The sequence below is a fragment of the Contarinia nasturtii genome, unplaced genomic scaffold, assembly GCF_009176525.2.
Source record: "Contarinia nasturtii isolate CC-2019 unplaced genomic scaffold, AAFC_CNas_1.1 Cnas_scaffold_78, whole genome shotgun sequence".
In the NCBI taxonomy this organism is placed as follows: domain Eukaryota; kingdom Metazoa; phylum Arthropoda; class Insecta; order Diptera; family Cecidomyiidae; genus Contarinia; species Contarinia nasturtii.
This window is the reverse complement of record NW_022197436.1, coordinates 4278686-4298709: the sequence shown is the minus strand read 5'-3', so window position 1 is coordinate 4298709 and position 20024 is coordinate 4278686. Positions and strand designations below refer to the sequence as shown.

At 33.2% G+C, this 20024-nt stretch overlaps 1 protein-coding gene across 3 annotated transcripts in view; it reads left to right on the top strand.

Annotated features, from left to right (window-relative positions):
- Positions 1–20024, top strand: part of LOC116338793 (putative cyclin-dependent serine/threonine-protein kinase DDB_G0272797/DDB_G0274007) — a 144024-nt gene that overhangs the window by 89688 nt on the left and 34312 nt on the right. For all 3 annotated transcript variants that reach the window (XM_031764276.1, XM_031764291.1, XM_031764284.1), the window contains exon 4: positions 3502–3596. In XM_031764276.1, coding sequence (XP_031620136.1) covers positions 3502–3596 — 95 coding nt within the window. The remainder of the gene's footprint in view (positions 1–3501; positions 3597–20024) is intronic.

Sequence of the window (20024 nt, the reverse complement as noted above, 5' to 3'; positions counted from 1 at the left end):
ATTTATTTTAAGTTAAAGATCTATCAGACGAAAAAAAACACCCTTTATATGTACACAAAATTTTATCACTGGATCCACTACAACAGTTCACACTAAACTTGTGAATTACATATCCAATGTTGATTTTTTGAAAAATTAAGTGTTGAAAACGAAAGATAACAAAAGAAATTAAAAATGTAAAAAAAAATAAATTCATTTTGTAATGTGTTTTCAAATGCAATTGTAAATTTTCCGTCGTCGTATAATTTTCCCTACAACATCGCATTTCCGTGTGCAAATGAGTTTTTGCACGAATCACCGTGAACCCCACTTTCATTTTCTTAGAAAACCGGTCACAAGGTAAAGAAAGTGTGTATTGAAATGTCAAAATGGTTTCAGTCGAGAATATCTCATTGTTTGTTTGAAAGATTGAAAATGTGTCATAGAAGTGATGCCACCCCAAAATTGATCACTAACTACTAAAATTCATAGTCAACAGATTAGTCCTATGTACATTGCAATCGAATTTTTTTTCGCTGGGTATGATTCTATAATCGTTGATGAAATTGGCTATATTTCCATTCGAAAACTCGATTTAATCAAATTCGAATTAAAGCGTCTCTCTCTCTCTCTATGTATTTTATGTGAGAGAAAATGTACACAATGTAACACATGTGACATGTGGCTACTTAAATTTCTCTCTATATATTCCAAAAATCAGCCTCGAATCCTAGGGGATATCCATGCGAATTAGAATTAGCACATTAGCAAAAAAAATAGGGAAATTTACATGAAGAAAATAGCAAAATTAGCAATAAATAGCAGAATTAGCACTGTACACGTATATACTTTAGTAAGCATTTATTCTTGAATATATTGAAATAATTAATTAAAATAAAATTCACAAAACAAACGAATTGAATAGTGTTGAACTAAAATGTATCAAAATATGTAGTTAAATATGCTTTTTCTCATTTTTAAATAAAAATATATTCAATGGCAAGTAACCAAGCACGTTTCATCTGTATTAACTACAATTTACGAATTGCAATCGGAAATGTAGATTTGATGACAGATTTCTTACTGAAAACGTATACGCTAGTGCCTGCTTCAAATATACACGTTGAAAGTGTCAACTTGAAACATTTACGTAAACACATTTCAGTTATTCGATCATGCTGTCAATCTGACGTATGCAATATTTTTGACGTACTAGAGAAATTAGCAAAAAATAGCAGTATTAGAACAAACTAGTAGAAATACTAGCAGAATTAGTGAAAAATAGAGAGAAATAGCGTTTATTATTATAAATTATTCGATCTGCAATTCACGGTTATCCCCTAGCTCGAATCCTTTTTATTTCTCCGTCGGTTTTGTTGGTTCCCGACAATAATTTTGTATTTTCTACCTTCTCTTTTGGTTACTCTTTTTTTTCTTGTTAAATTGGTTTGTGGTCGAAATAATAAGTACCTGCATATTTGTTGTATTTCTATCAGCCAGTAGAGCTGAACATGCGTGTGAGGATTTCTTTTTTCTATACATGCTGTGGTAATGTTCTTGCACATATATTTTTTCCTTTTGTTGCTTTTTCAACCGATAAGTCGGTACCGCATAATCACATAAGCAAAATGTTTGTTCGTTGTGCGCAAAGAAGAAAAAAAAACAACAGTGTGCATCAACATAGAAGAAACGATAGGAATACAGCAACAACCAAAAGTATTTAAAAGCCACAGTGTGTGAATATATATGCGATAATTTGTATGTTTCAATGATTTGTATAAATGTTTGGGCCTGCTGTGTGAAAAGTTCTATATGAAATCAAATGGGAATGGAAGGGCGCTCATTTGCATTCAGCATGTTTTGGTTAACGGCGGTGTGTGCATGATTCCCTCTCTTTCTTTATATCTTTTCCTCTCTCTCTATGCGCGCTTGTGTGTATGGAAAATATCCTGTCGCAGCAAAACGCTGAAATCCGTGTACAGTGCGCAATATATATTGCTGGTAAACACATTATAAAGGGTTATTCAATAAGAATGGAATAAAATGGCAATAAATTATTATTTAAATTGCTTGATGCTGGAACCAGGTCATTACATGGAACCGGACATCATTCTAGTTAAGCTTTGTTGACCCATTATTCACTTTTGAATGACGACGGAAGATATCGGGAAAAACTGGGAATAATTCCAACTGCGCTTTTAAATTTCAATGACTTTCAAACGTATTTGTCTGTGGGTTAAAGCCCATGCATGGTTAAACGGAATATATACTAATCAAAGTCAACGTTAAAATATTTAAATTGAATAACCCTTCAATAGCATCAAATGCAACATCGACAAACGCACAACTTATTGCAAGAGTCTTACTTTTCAATTAGACACAATAATTTTCTATGAGCGTAACACCAACTTTTACGATTTAAAAGCCTCAGTTTATTAGTAAACATGTCACATACAATTGCATAAAACTGAAATTAGCAAAACTTTCATAAAACCATTTTTCGTTGTCGTCGAATCGCAAATTTATATTCCATTTACATACGATGTGTTACGCTCACACCACATGCATCACCACCAACATGATGACGATGTCGTTGTCGGCGTCATTATTGTCGTGCCCGGAAAACGGGTTAGTGAAGCACTCAAAAAAAATTCATACAGAGACCGACCAAACTTCATCGTTATCAATGCACGAATTTTATGAGTTGTTTCGTAATTTGGTATAACGGTCACATAATCTCTTTCTCTCTCTCTCACTGGGTATTTTGGAGGACCAATGAATACCAAAACTAAACGTACAAATCGATCATTCCTTTCATTGCACAGTAATATGTAACACTTTATATACATGTGTGCGGCTGCAAGCATATATGGACGTAAAATGCTTGAAGCGTTTACGTGTTTTAATTCGAAATTCGCCAATGAATTTTTTCGTTGAGAATCATGACATACAATGCCACTATCAAACATACATGAGCATATCTTCATGCTGAAATGATTGTGACGTGTTTGGCTTGCATTCTATTTTTTAAAAAAACTAGCTACAAAAAACCACATTAAATATGAGGCCATTTTACTGCATTTCACTTTCGATTGACTGAACAGACTTTTACTGAAGGCAATTCACATATGTATAGATAGTCAAGTTTGACGAATATAAGCCTACAGACCAGGCGATTTTGGCAACATTAGTTAATTGAGATTGATTTCTTATGGTCGTTAGCGGCTAATTTTTCAGAAAAAGTTTCAGCTTCCTAATAGTATTTAAGTAAAATGTATTTTTTTGACCGATGATGCGTACGTAGACAGTGGCACTCCCAACGACATTTACAATAAACTTCTGAAAAACACATTTTTTGTTTCGACAGTTTGAACACTTGTATGTGGCGACTCCGCTGTACACCGAACACAGATTTTAGTCAATGAATTCTGCTTGAGTAAACAATGACAAAAAAAAACACAAACAGACATTAACATTCACATCAACATCACAGTATAAAACTAAGTATCATTTTTTTTTCAGAGTCGAATGCGATGACAATGCAAAGCCAGCGAATTTGGCGAATTCAGCCGTTTTGAAACTGCTGGAAGAAGAAGAACGTGAAAAGCAAGCTGGGGGTAAGTGAACAATTAAAAATAAACGCTTTTTTGTGTTCGTTCATACAATTCTATACGCGTCATGTTCATCATATACACGACATAAATCTTTATCTTATGACATTGAATAATCGAAAAACAAAATCAAAGAAAGTCCGCATGAACGGGCAAAAAATATTGTCAATATTAAATATAAATGCCCCTAGTCTAAACTTGTTCTGGCACGATTAGTGAATTCTAAAGCATAAATGATGTTTGGTCATTTATCAAGATGTTTTTATGACATATGATTTTTCGACAATGAATGTGAGACATCTCTATATGGTGAATGAATTTTTATATGGTGGTGTTACATTTCAATAAAATCTCGCCGTCAGGAGAAGTCTCATATTCATTCTCGAACATAGCTGGGCAGACTGAAAAATTCAGGGGGGGATTGGGGGGTAATTTTCTCAAAAACTCCTAGCAAAATAGGAAAATTTCATCTATTATCCAAAAACCCTAGCAAAATGAGAAAAATTCTATCCAAAATCATGAATTTTGTAAAGGGGTAACGCAAAAATTTGGAGGGGGTAATCCCCCCCCTGTCTGCCCAGATATGTTCTCGAACAATCATATGAACTAGCATATGAATTCGAGCTCCTTCTACAAAGTCTGCTTTCTTGATGATAACAATTTTGCAAACTGGTTTCACTTTTCATAGACACTGGTGGTTGATGTCCTGCTAACTTTTTTTGTTCTTCTTCCGCCATTGTAACTGCTTCTTGAGGAAAAGTAAATCAATTAAAATGTAAAATTACAACTGGCACAAAAGCCAAAATGAATAAAAACAAGAAGTGTCCTTAAAACATTGAAGTTTTAAAGATGAAAGATTAGCATTCGCCCTCCACTTTTTCTTGTTACTGCGACAAAAAGCATTTTGTATATCTTTACATCTCCGAATATTTGTATCATTCAGAGAGAAAAAAATTCACTGAAATGAAAACTTATATTCTGCTGGACTCCAGACGTGACGAAAATAACAATTCCATATTTGGTTTTTATTTTTTCTCTCTCTCTCTTTCTCTTTTACATCAAGCTTAAAACACCAAATAAAACCACTGCAATGTAATGAGCTTTAAACTAAGTTTTATAATTTTCACTTGATACAAATGTGGCGACATCGAATCACACTATGAATCAAATAAATTCTGAGCAAAAGTTTTCAACGACAAATTCAATTACGTAAACGTCAACCGGCTAAGCCTATGAAGAGACAAAATGCGAATTCCCCTCATCTGTGCCATCTTGTATTCCATAGTTGAACTCAATTTAGTTACAATGAATTGAATCGAAAAAGAGAAAAAAAACAACAACAGTAACATGGCTACATAGATCTGTTGACCAGTGAGATACGTATAGCAATGGAATGAAAGAATGAAGAAAGCGTATATGTGTATGTATGCATCAGCACGCATAGATGTACAGCTCTGTGTGGCCGTGCTATTGTTGTTGTTTTTTCACTTTTTCATTTCAATGCTACAGAATTAAATTCAGTTTTTGCATCTAATTCACACTAAAATCAGATGGCGCTCATTAGCGAGATTCGCAAAAAAAAGTCTCCAATCTCATACAAATATACACCGGCTGGTAAACGTTTCATTTTAATGGGAAATTGTATTTTCTCACGAAGATTTTGGGTTTGTTTTTGGCCATCAGAAAATCTCATAAGGTAGAAATATCGGTAACATGTTGCATTTTGTAGTTGATTTAGTAAAAAAACTGTTTTTTCGGTCGATTTATTATTAAATTACTTTGAAATCGTTTTTGACTGCTTTATATTTGAAGTATTCCTATGTCGTAAGAAAATCATCGAACACGATAAAAGTAAAACAGATTTCAAGCTCCCAAAATCCGATCACTCGATTCAAAAGCTGCTGTCCAATCGATTACGTAAATCAGAAATCATTTGCTTTTTTTTTATTCATTTTCATTTTATAATTGTGTGAAAGGAAAAAGTCTTAAATTCTTTTTTTTTAATCAAACAAATGCTATAATAAACTCATATAAAACCTGCCAAATTGTGGTTTTTTGCTAATTTTCCACAGATACCTATCAAATCATTTAACTTACACCTAATACCTCAAATGTTCAATGTACAGTCTACTGACTGTAACTCATAAGAAACATATGTATATACCAACCAAAATATTTATAAAATAAACATTACAATTGAGAATAATAGAAAATCAGAAAAAATGACTTCAAAAGACTGATTGAATAATGCTCCTTTATAATAATGATAATGTTTTGTACAAGGATACCAAGAAAAAAGCGCACCTTATGTACTGAGTACTGCTTGTTGACAAACAAAGAATTATAATAACTATGTTTGCATTTAAAGCAATATAGTGTTTAATGAAACGTGCGCATTTTATGTGCGTGTACATTGCCATCTGTCAGAAATGTGAATTTACCATCAATTTGGTAGAAATATGCGGTGTACAACAGTTCCATGTTCTATGGATGACCAAAAATTATTCCAAACGTTTTGAAAGCGGTCCGAATCTATATTTTAAACTTTTGAAAATCTCTTTTATTTAGATGTAGAATAATTTGAAGTTGTAGAAGTGCAAAATAAACGAAAATGTTAAAGTTATATCAATGTGTAGGTTCGAAAACATTTTCGCCAGCCTTAGTGCTTTTATTCCGTTTATCTCTATTACATTTACCTCAAGATAAGTTTCTAGTTTACATTTTTCTTACTTTTCTGCACAGGAAAAAGTATAATTACGTCAAAAAATATTCATACTCCGTAGATGGGAAAGCATATCAAGCTTTTTAAATTATACCTAACAATTTATCAGTATCGTAATTTAAAAATCGGATTTAGATAATGTCTTCAGAATGAGAGAATGACTATAAATAAAAAAACATAGATTTTGACATCAATATCGATTTGGAAGGGTAACAAAAAGTGAAAATAACCATTGACATTCAGTGATCTTTACCTTAGAATGCAATAAAAATAACGATGTTTATCTCTTGCTACTTTTACGACAAACGAATTGGAAAAGTTGGTGTTATTGGTGTAGAGCAGTTTTCATTTTATTTTAATTTGTAGACGAGAGTATAAGTAGATGAATGAAAGTTTCCACACGACTAAAGAAATTGCGTATGCATTTCAACTTAACGCGAATATTTTCTCGTTCCAGAGGTCAAAACGAGAAAACGAGGAAGAAATTGTTGAGCAGTGTATGTGCTGAAAAGTTTGCATTAATCTCTCAAATTTATTACCAACTCAAGGTATGATTGCATAATATTGCATACGATCTCAACCTACAAAACGAACAAACTTACTGACGAGCAGGGATGCAATAAAAGAATTAAAAACAACATTTGTACACAAGAAAAGAAAAAAAAAGAAGAGAAGAAGATCGAAAACGAAGAAAAAAATGCCGTTAACGTGGATTGAATTGAACGAAGCGAAATACTGAAAACGAATGGAATAAAAGAAACGTGCCGAAAGAAAGAATGCACAAAATTCAAAGAATAGGAAATTATTCAAACTAATATTTCAACTGTGAAGGGAACTCTTTTCAACAGATAGAAATGTACTAGAACAAAAGAGAACGGAATGAATGTTGGATTTTGAAGCGTTGTGAAATACAACAGCATAACGAACATACATTCACGCTTTAGTGTACACGAACGCTTTGTTGAATCACTCTATGAAGCAATATTTAATTTTAATTTAATAATAGACTTGGTTGTTTGAAGCAAACGAACGCGCTTCCGCGCTCACAACAGACTCCATGGAAAATATTTAATTTAAAAGTTAGGCGCGCACGGCACATGATGAATATTTAACTTTTTCTCTCTCTTTTGCACTCTGTTTGCCGTCTCTTCGTTTCAACAATTTTACGTTTACCATAGATCGATGCAAAATGAAATTTCACTTGATATGCATCATTCATGTTGTTGGTGCTCAAATGAGCGCAAAAATATGTTTTATTATATTGATAATGAAATTGGAAAAACTGACGACAGACAACAAGACAGCGATGCAGCAATTTTAAACCATTAAACATATAATCATGTGACAAACTCAATGAATCGACTAAGAATTGTAAAAAAATAGTGTGAAGCTGCAATGGCAAATAAAAACTTAAAACTTGTATAATCGATGTTATATTGCATTGATATTCAATAGTTTTATACTGTAAAACATAACATCTGCTCCTGTGAAATGCCATACGCTAGGGGAGACACCAATTCCAATGGAATCAATCAAATTAAAATAAATCGGTTTGAATTACTATTACGAGTAAAATGGAATTATTTCATATCACTTTGAATCATTTAAAATCAAAACGTGACCGTTTTGTATGAAAATTTGTTTTGAATCTAACTGCCAATGTTTTTTTGAATTGAATTATTATTTCGATGTAAAATGAAACTGATTGAAAATTCATAGATTTTGTTGCTTTAAAGCAATCTATTCGTAAAATATGAAAATATCAATAAACAGTACGGCTGTAGTTTTCATATATTGTTGATTTGAATCTTAAGTGTAAAGAATGCTTTTCAGATGAAACAAGGAATTTATGACACATTTTTCGAACGACGAAAAAACATTTCCGAGCGTCAGTTCAAAAATATCTCCATATTTTATGCTTTTAATGGAACAAGAATTTTTGATGCAAGTTATTGCGTAGTGCGTACACTAATTGCATCAACTAATGCTTTATTTAAATTGCAAGTGAATTATTTCATACTTGATATGGCATCTTCAAAAAAGGCGAATGAGTTTTTTTCCGATATGTTTTAAAGCCGGAACGTTTTTTGTTTAATAGTGGGTAATTTTTCAGCGTTAATTTTGCCATTCAAGTATTAACTTGATATTCTAAAGATGCCCAGAATCCCTCTTCCTGAGTTTATTTAAAACATTTGAAATAATGCACGGTTCTTCCAAAAAATCACACATTCTTATGATAAATAGTAAATGGTTCGACAGTTTAAGATTCATTGTTCAAATACTTTCATATGCTTCAATATTTGCTGATTTTTAAAAATATTTCTGAGTAGTGGCCGCACGATTTCCCGAAATACGTATCACGAGCAAAATTCCCGAAAATTTTGTTTCCAAATTTTTCCCAAGCATTTTTTCAAATTTATTTTAATTTTGTACATATTTTGAGTAATTTTTTTTCCGTAGAGTGACTTTTTGCATCCCGTAATAATTGGAATTTCATGTAACTCTCACGCCCTCATTGGTTTACGGGATTTTTTTTTAATTTCCAGCTTTCAGGGGATTTAAAAGAAGAGAGAGACTAAAGTTCGAATAAAAAAGACTTTCAAAAAATCATAAAATCACAATTGCCTACTTCCCGTCGTTTTCAGTCATTTCAGACCTTAAAATATCCGCTGACGATAGAAGGGCGTCAGTGTTACATATAAATCGTATTTGTATGAAATTATTGCGGGGTGTTTTTTTGGTTTTTGAACTTTTGGCTCCAGAGAGTGACTCAATTGGAATTTTTCAAATCTCCTGGTTGATTTGAATTGTACATATTTTGTACATTTTAATGCGATATTCTTTAATGCAAATTTCAGGTAAAAGATTCCGTGTATTGATTTGTTAATTTAAAAAAATACTAAAAGTTCGATAAAAAAATTGTTGGTTGTACATAATCTGTACATTTTAGTGACTTTTTGAAATTTGACATCGACCGGAATTTGACTACCTATTCAAATGTGTTCAACTTCGAACCAATAGTCTTTCTTGAAAAGACGGAAAAGTACATCAAAGCATTTAGCCAAAAATCGCATTCTTTTTTACTCGTTGAGGATAGTTTGGAAGGAGAAAAACTTTTTCTATAGCGGATAAAATGGATAATACATTATTAATGCAGACGAAATGTTTGGTAAAACGAAAAACTACAAAGAAGGAAGAAAAGTCAAACATATTTGAAAAAAAAAAAAAAATGAAAAGAAATCTCGCACTAGTAAATGGGCCAAATCGATGAAGCCAATTTGCTGCCATTTTTATACAATTTACTGCTTTTACTTCAATATTTTTATGTGTAATATGGTTTTGATAAAAGCACGAGAAAAAAAAAAACAAATGACCGAACAGTATGTACCGAGTATACACTACCATAATATTTATTGTGATTGTTGTGTCTGCAAAATAAGGGAAATGTGTAAGCACATTTTTGGGTGAGCATGTTCTTCATTCGAATGTCAATAACTCTTTCCTCAGGCCATGTATTTCGTAAGTGCGCGAATGAACAGCAAAAAGGTCAACATTGAATATAAAATATGGTACATAAACAGAAAGAAAATTACCTTTCACCTTTTTCATTTTTTTTTCTCCTTCTTCCATTCACGCACAACCGTTAAGCGTTATCATATTTCAATGGTATTCGAATTGTATTGTGTTGTAAGATATAGGCACATATATATGTGACCTCTGAACCATTTCAATTTACAGTCCGCCAAACACTTATAGCAAAAAAAAAATACCAATTGGGATGAATCATATCGATTACACACCAAAAATCAAGCAGAAATTTATTTAATTCAACAAATAGTCAAAATCTACTGACCGTGAATTATAGTAGTTTGTGTAAAGTGTTGTGGTGCCACTACTGACACGTATATGTCAATGAATTCAGTCATAATTCAGCCCATTATAACGCTCCGTGATAAATCTAGAGCCAGGGGATTTACATGAAAAATCAATAATTTTTCATTTTGAAAAATATCGATAATTCATTGACTTATTCCGACGAAAGGGTGTACTACATCCATGGGGCGGAAATGAATGAGACGAAATTTTCTATCTCATGAACGCAGCCATATTGAAAATTTTGTATGCGCTTATATGTAAAATTGGTGGCGCCACTGGTATATTTGATGGAAAAAGAAGAACATGTTTGAGTCTCACTCGTTTATATGTAAATTACATAGGCATTTTCAGGCCATGACTACATCCAAAGAGATAGCAAGCGGGAAATTGGGATTGGACCGTAATTCACTGAATTTCTATTTTTTCGGTGACATTTTTCCATTTTTGTGGCTACTGCTTTTTATTAGAGATTTTTGCAATTTGGCGACCATTTTATTAAAAAAAATTACCAAAAATCATTTTTCCATAGATGTTCCTTTTCATAAAATTTTATCATTACAAGCTATAAATAATTGGGTAAAAGACATTTTTAAAAATGAGATGCATTTGGATATTTCCAATTGATGATATGAATGTCGGTGCAGACACACTAGATGTCAAAAGATCTGTATAGTTTGGTATGTTCATTTACTTTTGTCGGCGTTGTCCATTTGACATTCGGACATTCTTCTTTAAGCATTCGCATAGTATTTGTTCTTATTCTTTTTTAATTTTGTTAGCAGTGATGGTGTAAATTGAATTGTTTTCACATTTCATGAAAATATAGTGGTGGGGGATCACGGTTTGTTACCAATGTCTGTGTCCGGTACATGCACCATGTAAATGGAAGTGTATAAGCAATTTATTTTGTTCTGTGACCTTTCTTTCGTCGGCTGGCTCATTCGTTCGTTCAAGTAACCAAACTGAGTACCGGTTGAGTTTCGTGAAAATGGGAGAAATACGAAGAAGAAAACACACATATTCGCTAAAAACGTGCGCACATTTGTTCTGGTTTCATTCATTTCTGTCAATAATATATGCTTTTAATAACATATGGAAAAAGTGGTTTTGAGGCCGGACGAACCGAGAATATATGTATTTAATAAATTTCAAGCGATGTTTTTTGATTTTCACTTGGCTTATTTGCTATATTACATCCCCATTCGTTTCAAAAACCGAAGCTCAATCTACAATCATGCACTACACACAGTCCGAGACTGGCCCTTGATTGTTTATTGTTCATTTCATTTCGCAAACCAAATATTCATATTCATGGCATCACATTGGTGATGACCACTGTTGCTATAAAAATGTTCAAGTGCCACGAGCACGATCATATATCACACAGCCAAGACAAAGCAAAAGGAAATGTTTGCTGTGCCAAAAGCGCTGCCGCCTCCTGAACAGGAAATTATAATTAAAATAAATGGTGACATATTTATTGTTATGGACAGTATGTGTTAATGTTTCGAGAATTTACATATTTTGGTTTTGGAAACTTTGGTACAAAGAATATGGCATGGTTGAATTTTCATTTGATTTTGTCACAAACAAAAAATCTGTTACTGTAAAATCAAACCAATATAAGTTCGTACAACTTGTTCGGCCGTGTAGAAATTAATGAATAAAAAAAAACCAGAAACGGCGCAAATTACAACAATGTCAAGCAACAAAACATAAAATACAAAACCGGCTGCAACAGCAACAGCAACACCAATAATAACATTGCATTGCGAATGCACACTTTATATGCTGCTTAATAATTGAAAATGAAATGGGGAGCAAAAACGAGCATTCAGCAATGAGAAAAGCAATTTTATTTATTGGATTAGTTTCGTGCTCAGAGTCAAAGCATCCCCAACCACTTGGGACACTTTTCCTCATTTGTCTGACTGCTCGGCACCATCTCTTTCTCTCTCTCTCTCTGTCCCTTCTATCTTCTTGTTCATTTCGTTCGATTTGCTGGCTTTTATTTCCTTGACGACAATTCCAATAATAGATTTGTTTTGTTTTGCCTCTTGTTTGTGTTTTCATGTTATTTCGTGTTTTTTTCTCCTTCATCGTGCATTTCCGTTTTGGTGGAACGGGACACACTTCAACATTTACCACATTTGTCGTATAATTATTATTATTTCAACGGAAACGTGAAGCAAGCGACAAAAAGTGAAAAGAGAACAGAAATAAAGTATAAAAAAATTGGAAAAAAGTAACAGCGCTCAAAACTGGGGAGGTGAGAGGATAGAATTGCACAAACAACAATGGTGAAATCAACAGAAGTAAGACCAACTTTGTCGGTCCCGATCACTAGAGAGCCGGTTGCAATCGTTCAGCGTGTACCGCTTCCTTTCCGACCAAACACAACTCTTTTCTCCTATTTTTATTTTATTTTTCGCTTTAAAGCGGCATTATGTTTTTGCAGGTACTACTAATATTTTTACCTCTGTCGGATTTGTTATCCGGTTTTTTTCTTGCTCTCTCTCGCTCTGTCTATCTTTTTCTCTCAGCCGACCATATGTGTTTGTTTGTGTGTTTCTTTATGCCCTTTGCTCTTATGAAACACACACTTTCTCTGATCGCTTCAGTTGGTCGTTATTTATATGTATTCGCGTGCATGTTGTATTAATGCAACGGATTCAACACACAACACATGAACGTTGAAAGGGAGTCAGTTGCAAACGAAAAATACATTATTTGCCGACTGCCCATAAACGTAATCGATAAAATACACTTGAATTGATTGTAATTGAACAATAGCCACAAATAAAATACCATTTTAAAACACCATGGGCAAACTACGTGTGCAGTTTTGGACTCGTCCATATCTACGATGAAAATGGCCAAATATAAATATTCCGCTGTTATTGAAGTGTAACATCAAATTTATCAAATGAGATAATCGCATTGATCATACAAACTACTCGTATAACGAAAAAAAAACCGTGAAGTAAAAAGAAAATTTTGAAAATTAACGTATCAGATGTAGGCAAAGAAAATAAGTGGACGAGCGAAAAATTGAAAAGTTTTCCGAAATAAATATCGAAATATTCAATGTATAAACAAATAAAATGAGACACATTCGAAAATCAACTCAAATTTAAAATCGGCTTGGCTATCGTCAACAATCGTATGCTATTAACAGGAATTAAAGTTCTTGTTGTACAAGTGTTTCGATATTGATATTTGTGTGTGCAATGGGTTTGCTATACACATCAACAATACGCATTTACACTCACTGCAAATGCATCGGTGTACATATTAAATTACAAATTCAATGGGAACAATACTTTGTATGAAAATCGCAAACAAATGTGACGCAAAATCCGGTTGAAAAATTCCAATTCGCTTAAACACACTCACAAACACCCACATCAAAACTGTGTCCCTTCATCCCTTCATCGTCCATGCGGAGTGTTTTCTTTTATTCATCGATTCGGTTGTTATATATTTTCCATTGCATTTTCCACACCTCGCTTGTTTCGATGAGAATGAGTGCGTTTTGTGTTTTCGGTTCACTATAGCTATTGCACACAGACATTGTATGTTGAAATTAAATGTGCGAGAGTACATTCAGTGCTATATACATTACCTTGTCCCAACATTTCCTCTGTCGATAATGGTGAGAGATCATTTGTAATATAAATACTCTGAATAGTTTGTTTTTGAGTATGCTTGATTGTTGAATGCAAATTGTATGTATTTCTGTTGCAATTGGAGTTTTTTTTTGTATATTTTTGTATTATTTTTCGAATCATTTTTACTTTTCTGCACGCACGTAGTGTGAAGGGAAACGTATTGTTATGGGCAGTGGCTTTACGCATTTTTTCATTTACACCACTTTAAGTTTAAGCGCGTAAAAATAACGTCAGGAGAATCAACGTAAAAATAGTTTTGACTAACTCGTTAAGTGACACATTAACATTAAAAAATTCTTTAAGTGATGAGAGATGACCTTTCACAGATCGGTGATGAAAAATTGATCAACCAGGTTGTGAAGATCCTGTTTCGAGTGTGCGTGGATAGGATTCCTCATAAATTTGGTCAAACGCGATTTTCCATGGTTATCGATGTGAGTTATCATGGCCATTTGTCTTTAAAAAAATAAGCGTAGCTTGAGCGTTAAATACAGTATACAATATACATTCTTCAATCAAATTTGAATCCATACCCTTAAAATAAACAATCAACAATCAATACTATTCGGACGGAAAAGTTCGTTTTACAATGTAAAACTTTTTTTTTATTTCCCCACGAATAAAAAAACATCATCATACAAAAACAACATACACATTCTAGATAAAAACCAACTCCACTTTGTGTTTCTGGATATTTTCAATTCGAAAATGCACGGTCCTATAAATCTATGTTTAAACTGTAATAATACGCACGCATTTAAATGAAAACGTTTTTGATGTTGTACTTTTCACAAACTATTTTCCAAAAAATTACAAAAAAATCAACCAAAAAAAACGTGCATAAACATTTTGTCGAAAAGAGAATGGGAGATTGTTAATCGGCGGTTGTATGAATTTTTTTCAACTAGCTGAGGTGTAAATAAATCAGAAATAAGAGGAGTACAACACCCGTTGCATCACAAATTCCCAACCTCCTTTCAATTGACTATAGATATTAGACTATCCCAAAAACATTGCACGAAAGTTGCCTCTATGGTGGCATATGTATAGTCTAACTAACTTTATCGTTTACTTTTATCAGAATTGTCGTACAAGATTTCCTTCAAACCATTTTTCTATACACACTGTGAACTCCAAATGCGAATTTTTATTCTGAAAATGATGTATGTCCTTAAATGGAAATTTTGTTGCCATGAAGTCGAAGGTCCAGTGTTAATTATCACTATCAATATAAATGTGCAAATCACAATTTCACCTCAAATCGATTTAATACTAAAGATTTCAACAGATGTAGCTCACTCTCAATGCCGATAAATTACATACGTAGCCCAGTGCAAGTTAGACCGACTGAATTATTGTAATGTGAAAAGGCTAAAGGCCAAAGCACTTCAAGTTAAAAAGCTCGTAATAAATTCAACTGTCTGAAAAAATGTAGATAAAATGTTACCTTGCACTAGTATCGAAAGTTCAAGCCAAAATCAAACACAGGAAATCTAAGTGAAACACAAATTCAACGAATTGTGAGACGCCAAACTATCGTTCTCCTTAACGAATCGAGTATCAATTTAATTTGCCTTGAGTGAACTCTTCTAAAAGTATAAATAATTGAGAGTACAACATTTATGAAAGCAAAAAAAAAAAACATTATTATTTGATTTGAACACGTATTTATAAACTACTTTCTTCTGGTCCAAGTGTAAATTCCAAGACGGTCACCCATCGGTAGTAATACTACATTCACCTTTAATTTTGTTTCGTTTTCTTTTTTTGTTGCTAAAAGTGAAAAGAGGACAAAAAATCTTTATAATAGTTAAAGCTTCAACACCGATCAATGTATAAGTAGAAATCAAAAAGATTTTTATTGACAGTAATAAATTTAAAATGCCAAGCTCCATTATACCTCCTATATATGAAAAATTGACACCCGAATCGAAAGCAATGTGCAATCTTTCTGTAGAAAGTCATCAAAAAAATGTATCGAACACAGCTTGTGTTTAGAAATAAAAAAAGCATAAAAAAAGGTTGAACATTTCATTGAATCGAATTTTGTTTCTTTTTTTCTCCGATTTTTTTTCTTCATAAATTAATCTTATTATTTTTGGGTGACTAGAAGATGTGAACTATATTAGACGATGCAAAGAGAAAAATCGGAAAAAGTGATAAAATTACCACGTCAGTGTTTCACATGGCCAGAGTACTCTTTTTTTGACACATTCATTTCATTCAGCAATTTACTTTGCTGAGTCACTCAGCCTGAGTGGTAAAATGATTTTCATTGCACATAAAAAGTGGCATCGATTCAACATGACATCAAAAAATGGAATGTGACAAGCTACGAGGTCATGAGGCTTGACAATAAATACTTCGTCGTCTTCAAATGGCGATAACGCGAATATCATTCATTCAGCCGTCAACAGTTTATTATCTTTGACAAAGTCAGAAAAATCGGCAAAACATTGTAAATGTAGAATAAAAATAAATACAACGTTTTTTTTTCATTATTCTAATATTACTGACAATACGAAATAATATTAGAGAGCAAGTTTAGAAACAATTTCACGACTGTTTTATCACTTAAAATAGCTGAATCTTACAATTGTGATTTTATTATTATGAAAGAATAAATAATTATGGGATCTGGTGGCAGACAAATAATCAAGATAACTAATACAAAGTCAGACCGAACGGGTCAAGGGCATCCCCTTTCCGCAGCTTTGTTCATCATCTTTGTTCTTGATATATCTTTCGTTTTTCGAAATTCTTCCGATTTCCAAGGGATCTTTCGCTTTGCTAGGGATTTTTGAGCCAGATTCTCTCGCCTACCCAATGGTCTAGAGGGTAACCACGCTTTTTTATCCACCAACATTTAACTTTATTCTTAAAATCTGATTAAAACTCAAATATCTCAAAGTGTTCAATTATAACTCACAATATCTCAAAGTATTCAATTCTGGAAGTTGGTTTTGGTGGATCCTCAGGATCATCAGAACGCTCCCAGTTCTGGAAGTGGACTCTCAGGATGGGCCAGGGCATAGTCAAACCATAGTCTGGTCCATCCTGAGGATCCACCAAAGCCCACATCCAGAGTTATTTTTTGATCAGAATATCTGACAATATCTCCCAAAAATGTAAATTTGCGTTCATATCTCTCGATAGCTCTTGAATTCGTTGAAATCTCCTGAATTTGTTTATATTTCTATATATTTAAAATCGCGGTTGCCCCCTAGCCAATGGTCGTGTCAATCTGGAAACTGCCAACGATAATATATACGCTCTACGCACCCCCCCCTGACACACACGTCCGAAAGTAGAACTCCAATTTTGGACTACGACAAACAGGCTTGGCATTAGAGCGCAAAAATAAAATAACACAACAAATATCAGCCACTCTACATAGATGCGAATGCGTATATCATTTGTGTAAACTGAACTGTTGTACTTTAGTGTAAAAGTAAATTGTTTGAAAATTACAAATGTAAATAATATTTTTGTTTCGTTTGGCAAGTATAAACGTTGAATGTGTATACGAATGGTGAAAATACTCTTCTCGAATGCATGTCATGCGTAAAGTATTTCATGACATTTTCAACAAATATTTTGAGACTAAATCTCACAATCTGTACGGCTATTTATATACTAAACATATTCTTTAAATATTTTAACATAACGTACGATTTCGAAAATTGCATTTAAAATCCATTGCCAAACAATACATTATTCATTTCATGTATGAATATACGAGAATGAATGTGACACTTCATCGCATCATTTTTAAAATGAAGAAATTTGTTTATTGATTGTATAATTTTAGCTGCATGATATTGAAATATTTTTTTTATGCCAATAAAATAAAATGATGTCTCAAAAGAGATAATAAAATGAAAAATTAATAAATTTGTCTGTGTGGAGATTACATTTAAGAAAAGCTTTTTCTCAGATGTTCAATAAAAGAGCACCGACGTCCGACACTGCATGCTACGAAATTCAGTTTCGCATTCATTTTTGGATATTCATATTGAATTTTTGGCGATTCTCTTGTTACTTCGCTGACTGAGCGCATTGCAAACATCCGTTACGAATATGAATGCCAATATCCCGCACCAATAATTTCTGTTATTGTTGTTAGTGTTGTATAAATGCATCCGAATTTCCTCTATATAAATATTGTGCTTTATTTATTTTAGCGAAACTCTGTCTATTATTAGACTGATGCACTATAATGCTGTTTATTACACACCTGTCTAAGCGATCTACAGTACACATTTGAACATTGATTTACAGTGCACATTTTTGTGTGCACTTGAGATTTCTAGAAAAAAATCCCGTGCGTTTTTTATACGAAAGCAAAAGCTTGGATTTTCCATATTTAGGATATGGCAGTACTTTGCTTACTAGCACGACAAAAAAAAAATTCCAAAAATCGATCAATGTGTATTGTCATTATGCGCACTCGAATGAATCATTATTGCATAACCTATATCAAGTCATCCGTTGACGATGATTTCATTCAGCGTATTTTCCCTGATAATAATCGTACGCATTCGTTTTTCTCACTTTTTGCATTGACCAACAACTCATAGCATATGGAAAAATCTTGGAAAAAACAAGAGAAGGGCAGATGTTGTTCACTTCCAACTCTTTTACCAACTTCATATTTATGTGATTGGATTCAATAATAACCGATAGATGCGATAAACTTTCCTCTTGTTTAATGGCTAAAAAAATGAAACGAATGCGAAACAAACTGCGAAAAATACCAAGAGAAATGCAATTGCATATGCAATGGAAGAAAAAAAAAAAGAGTCAAAATGAATCAGGCAGTGAGTAATGAGTAATGAAATTGAGCTGTACGTTCATCGTTCATATAAAAAGTAGACTGATTACAGTGCAATTTGTAGTTTCCGGCACACGAAGAAGTATCTAGTTGGATGATGAACAGAAAATGTTCGAATCGTCATCACCATCACTGGTAACGGAATAAGGGAATCGGGCCAACAGCGAATATGTCGAAGTGCAAATGTTGTAGCGAAAAAAAGTGCCAAAGATACGGGGAAAAAAAGTATGCTGACAATGTGTCACAAGATTGAGTTAGTGCTCCAACTTCATTTATTTGACACACTTACACTAATAGAATGCATCGTAGATTTCACACACACACACACCGACATACACACACAGAACTATGTATTAGCACAATTGAAAAAGTGAACGAATTTTCGGGATGGAATAATGTTGAAAAGGAGGAAAAAAGTACGCAGTAATGGCATAGCGCATAGATATATCGCTGTCGCATTGACCGATATGTGTATACAATCCAAATGAACGGAAACGAGAAAATCTGAGCCATCCCATATCTCGTGTCCATAGATATATACACATACTGTATTTGCTCGATCGGTCAATAAATTTTACAACATTTCAATTCGTTTTAATCTGGAAAAATCAAAAAACTATAAATTTTGGAAATGTATGGACATTGTAAGTTATAAATGGTTTCCGATTCGCAGCCAAAAGCGTTCACCGTTATTTCTGCTGTGCTCACTTTATTTCGTTTGGATGTAATCATTTTGTCTTATCCTTTCTCTTTCTCTCTCTCTCTCTCTCTCTCTCTCTCTCTCTCTCTCGCTCACCCAACCATTCTCACTCTCTAATGCACACATTTTCTTGTCTTGATCGGTGTTTTTGTGCTGTATTTGTGTCGGGTTTGGCTATGATAGTCCGGTTACTGCATTTTCAGCTGTGTGTGATCTCCTTTTCTCATTTTCGTCGTGCTTACTTAACGTTTTAACGAAGGTCCAGAGCAACACTTTCAACCCCCTCCATTTTTCCTATTGCATACACACATATATAGAAAGCGATTTTAATGCATACTTTCAAAATACAAAAAGCTACCGAAAAGCCAAAGACCAAATTTATAGTGTGAACTACATAATTTTCCAAAACATGGTCGGACATATTCGATTTATTTTGAACGAGATACTCAAATTTCCGACAGAAAAAAAGGCACTCTGTATTTCAAAGCTCGGTTGTGTATGTGAAAAGTAACATTTTATTTAACTAACTTCATTCTAGTTAATAATGACTTATTTTCAACTTCTTTTCATTCATTGTCTTCCATTTTTTCTCTCTCTCTCCATCTATTCCTTTATGCCTTTCACTCATAAA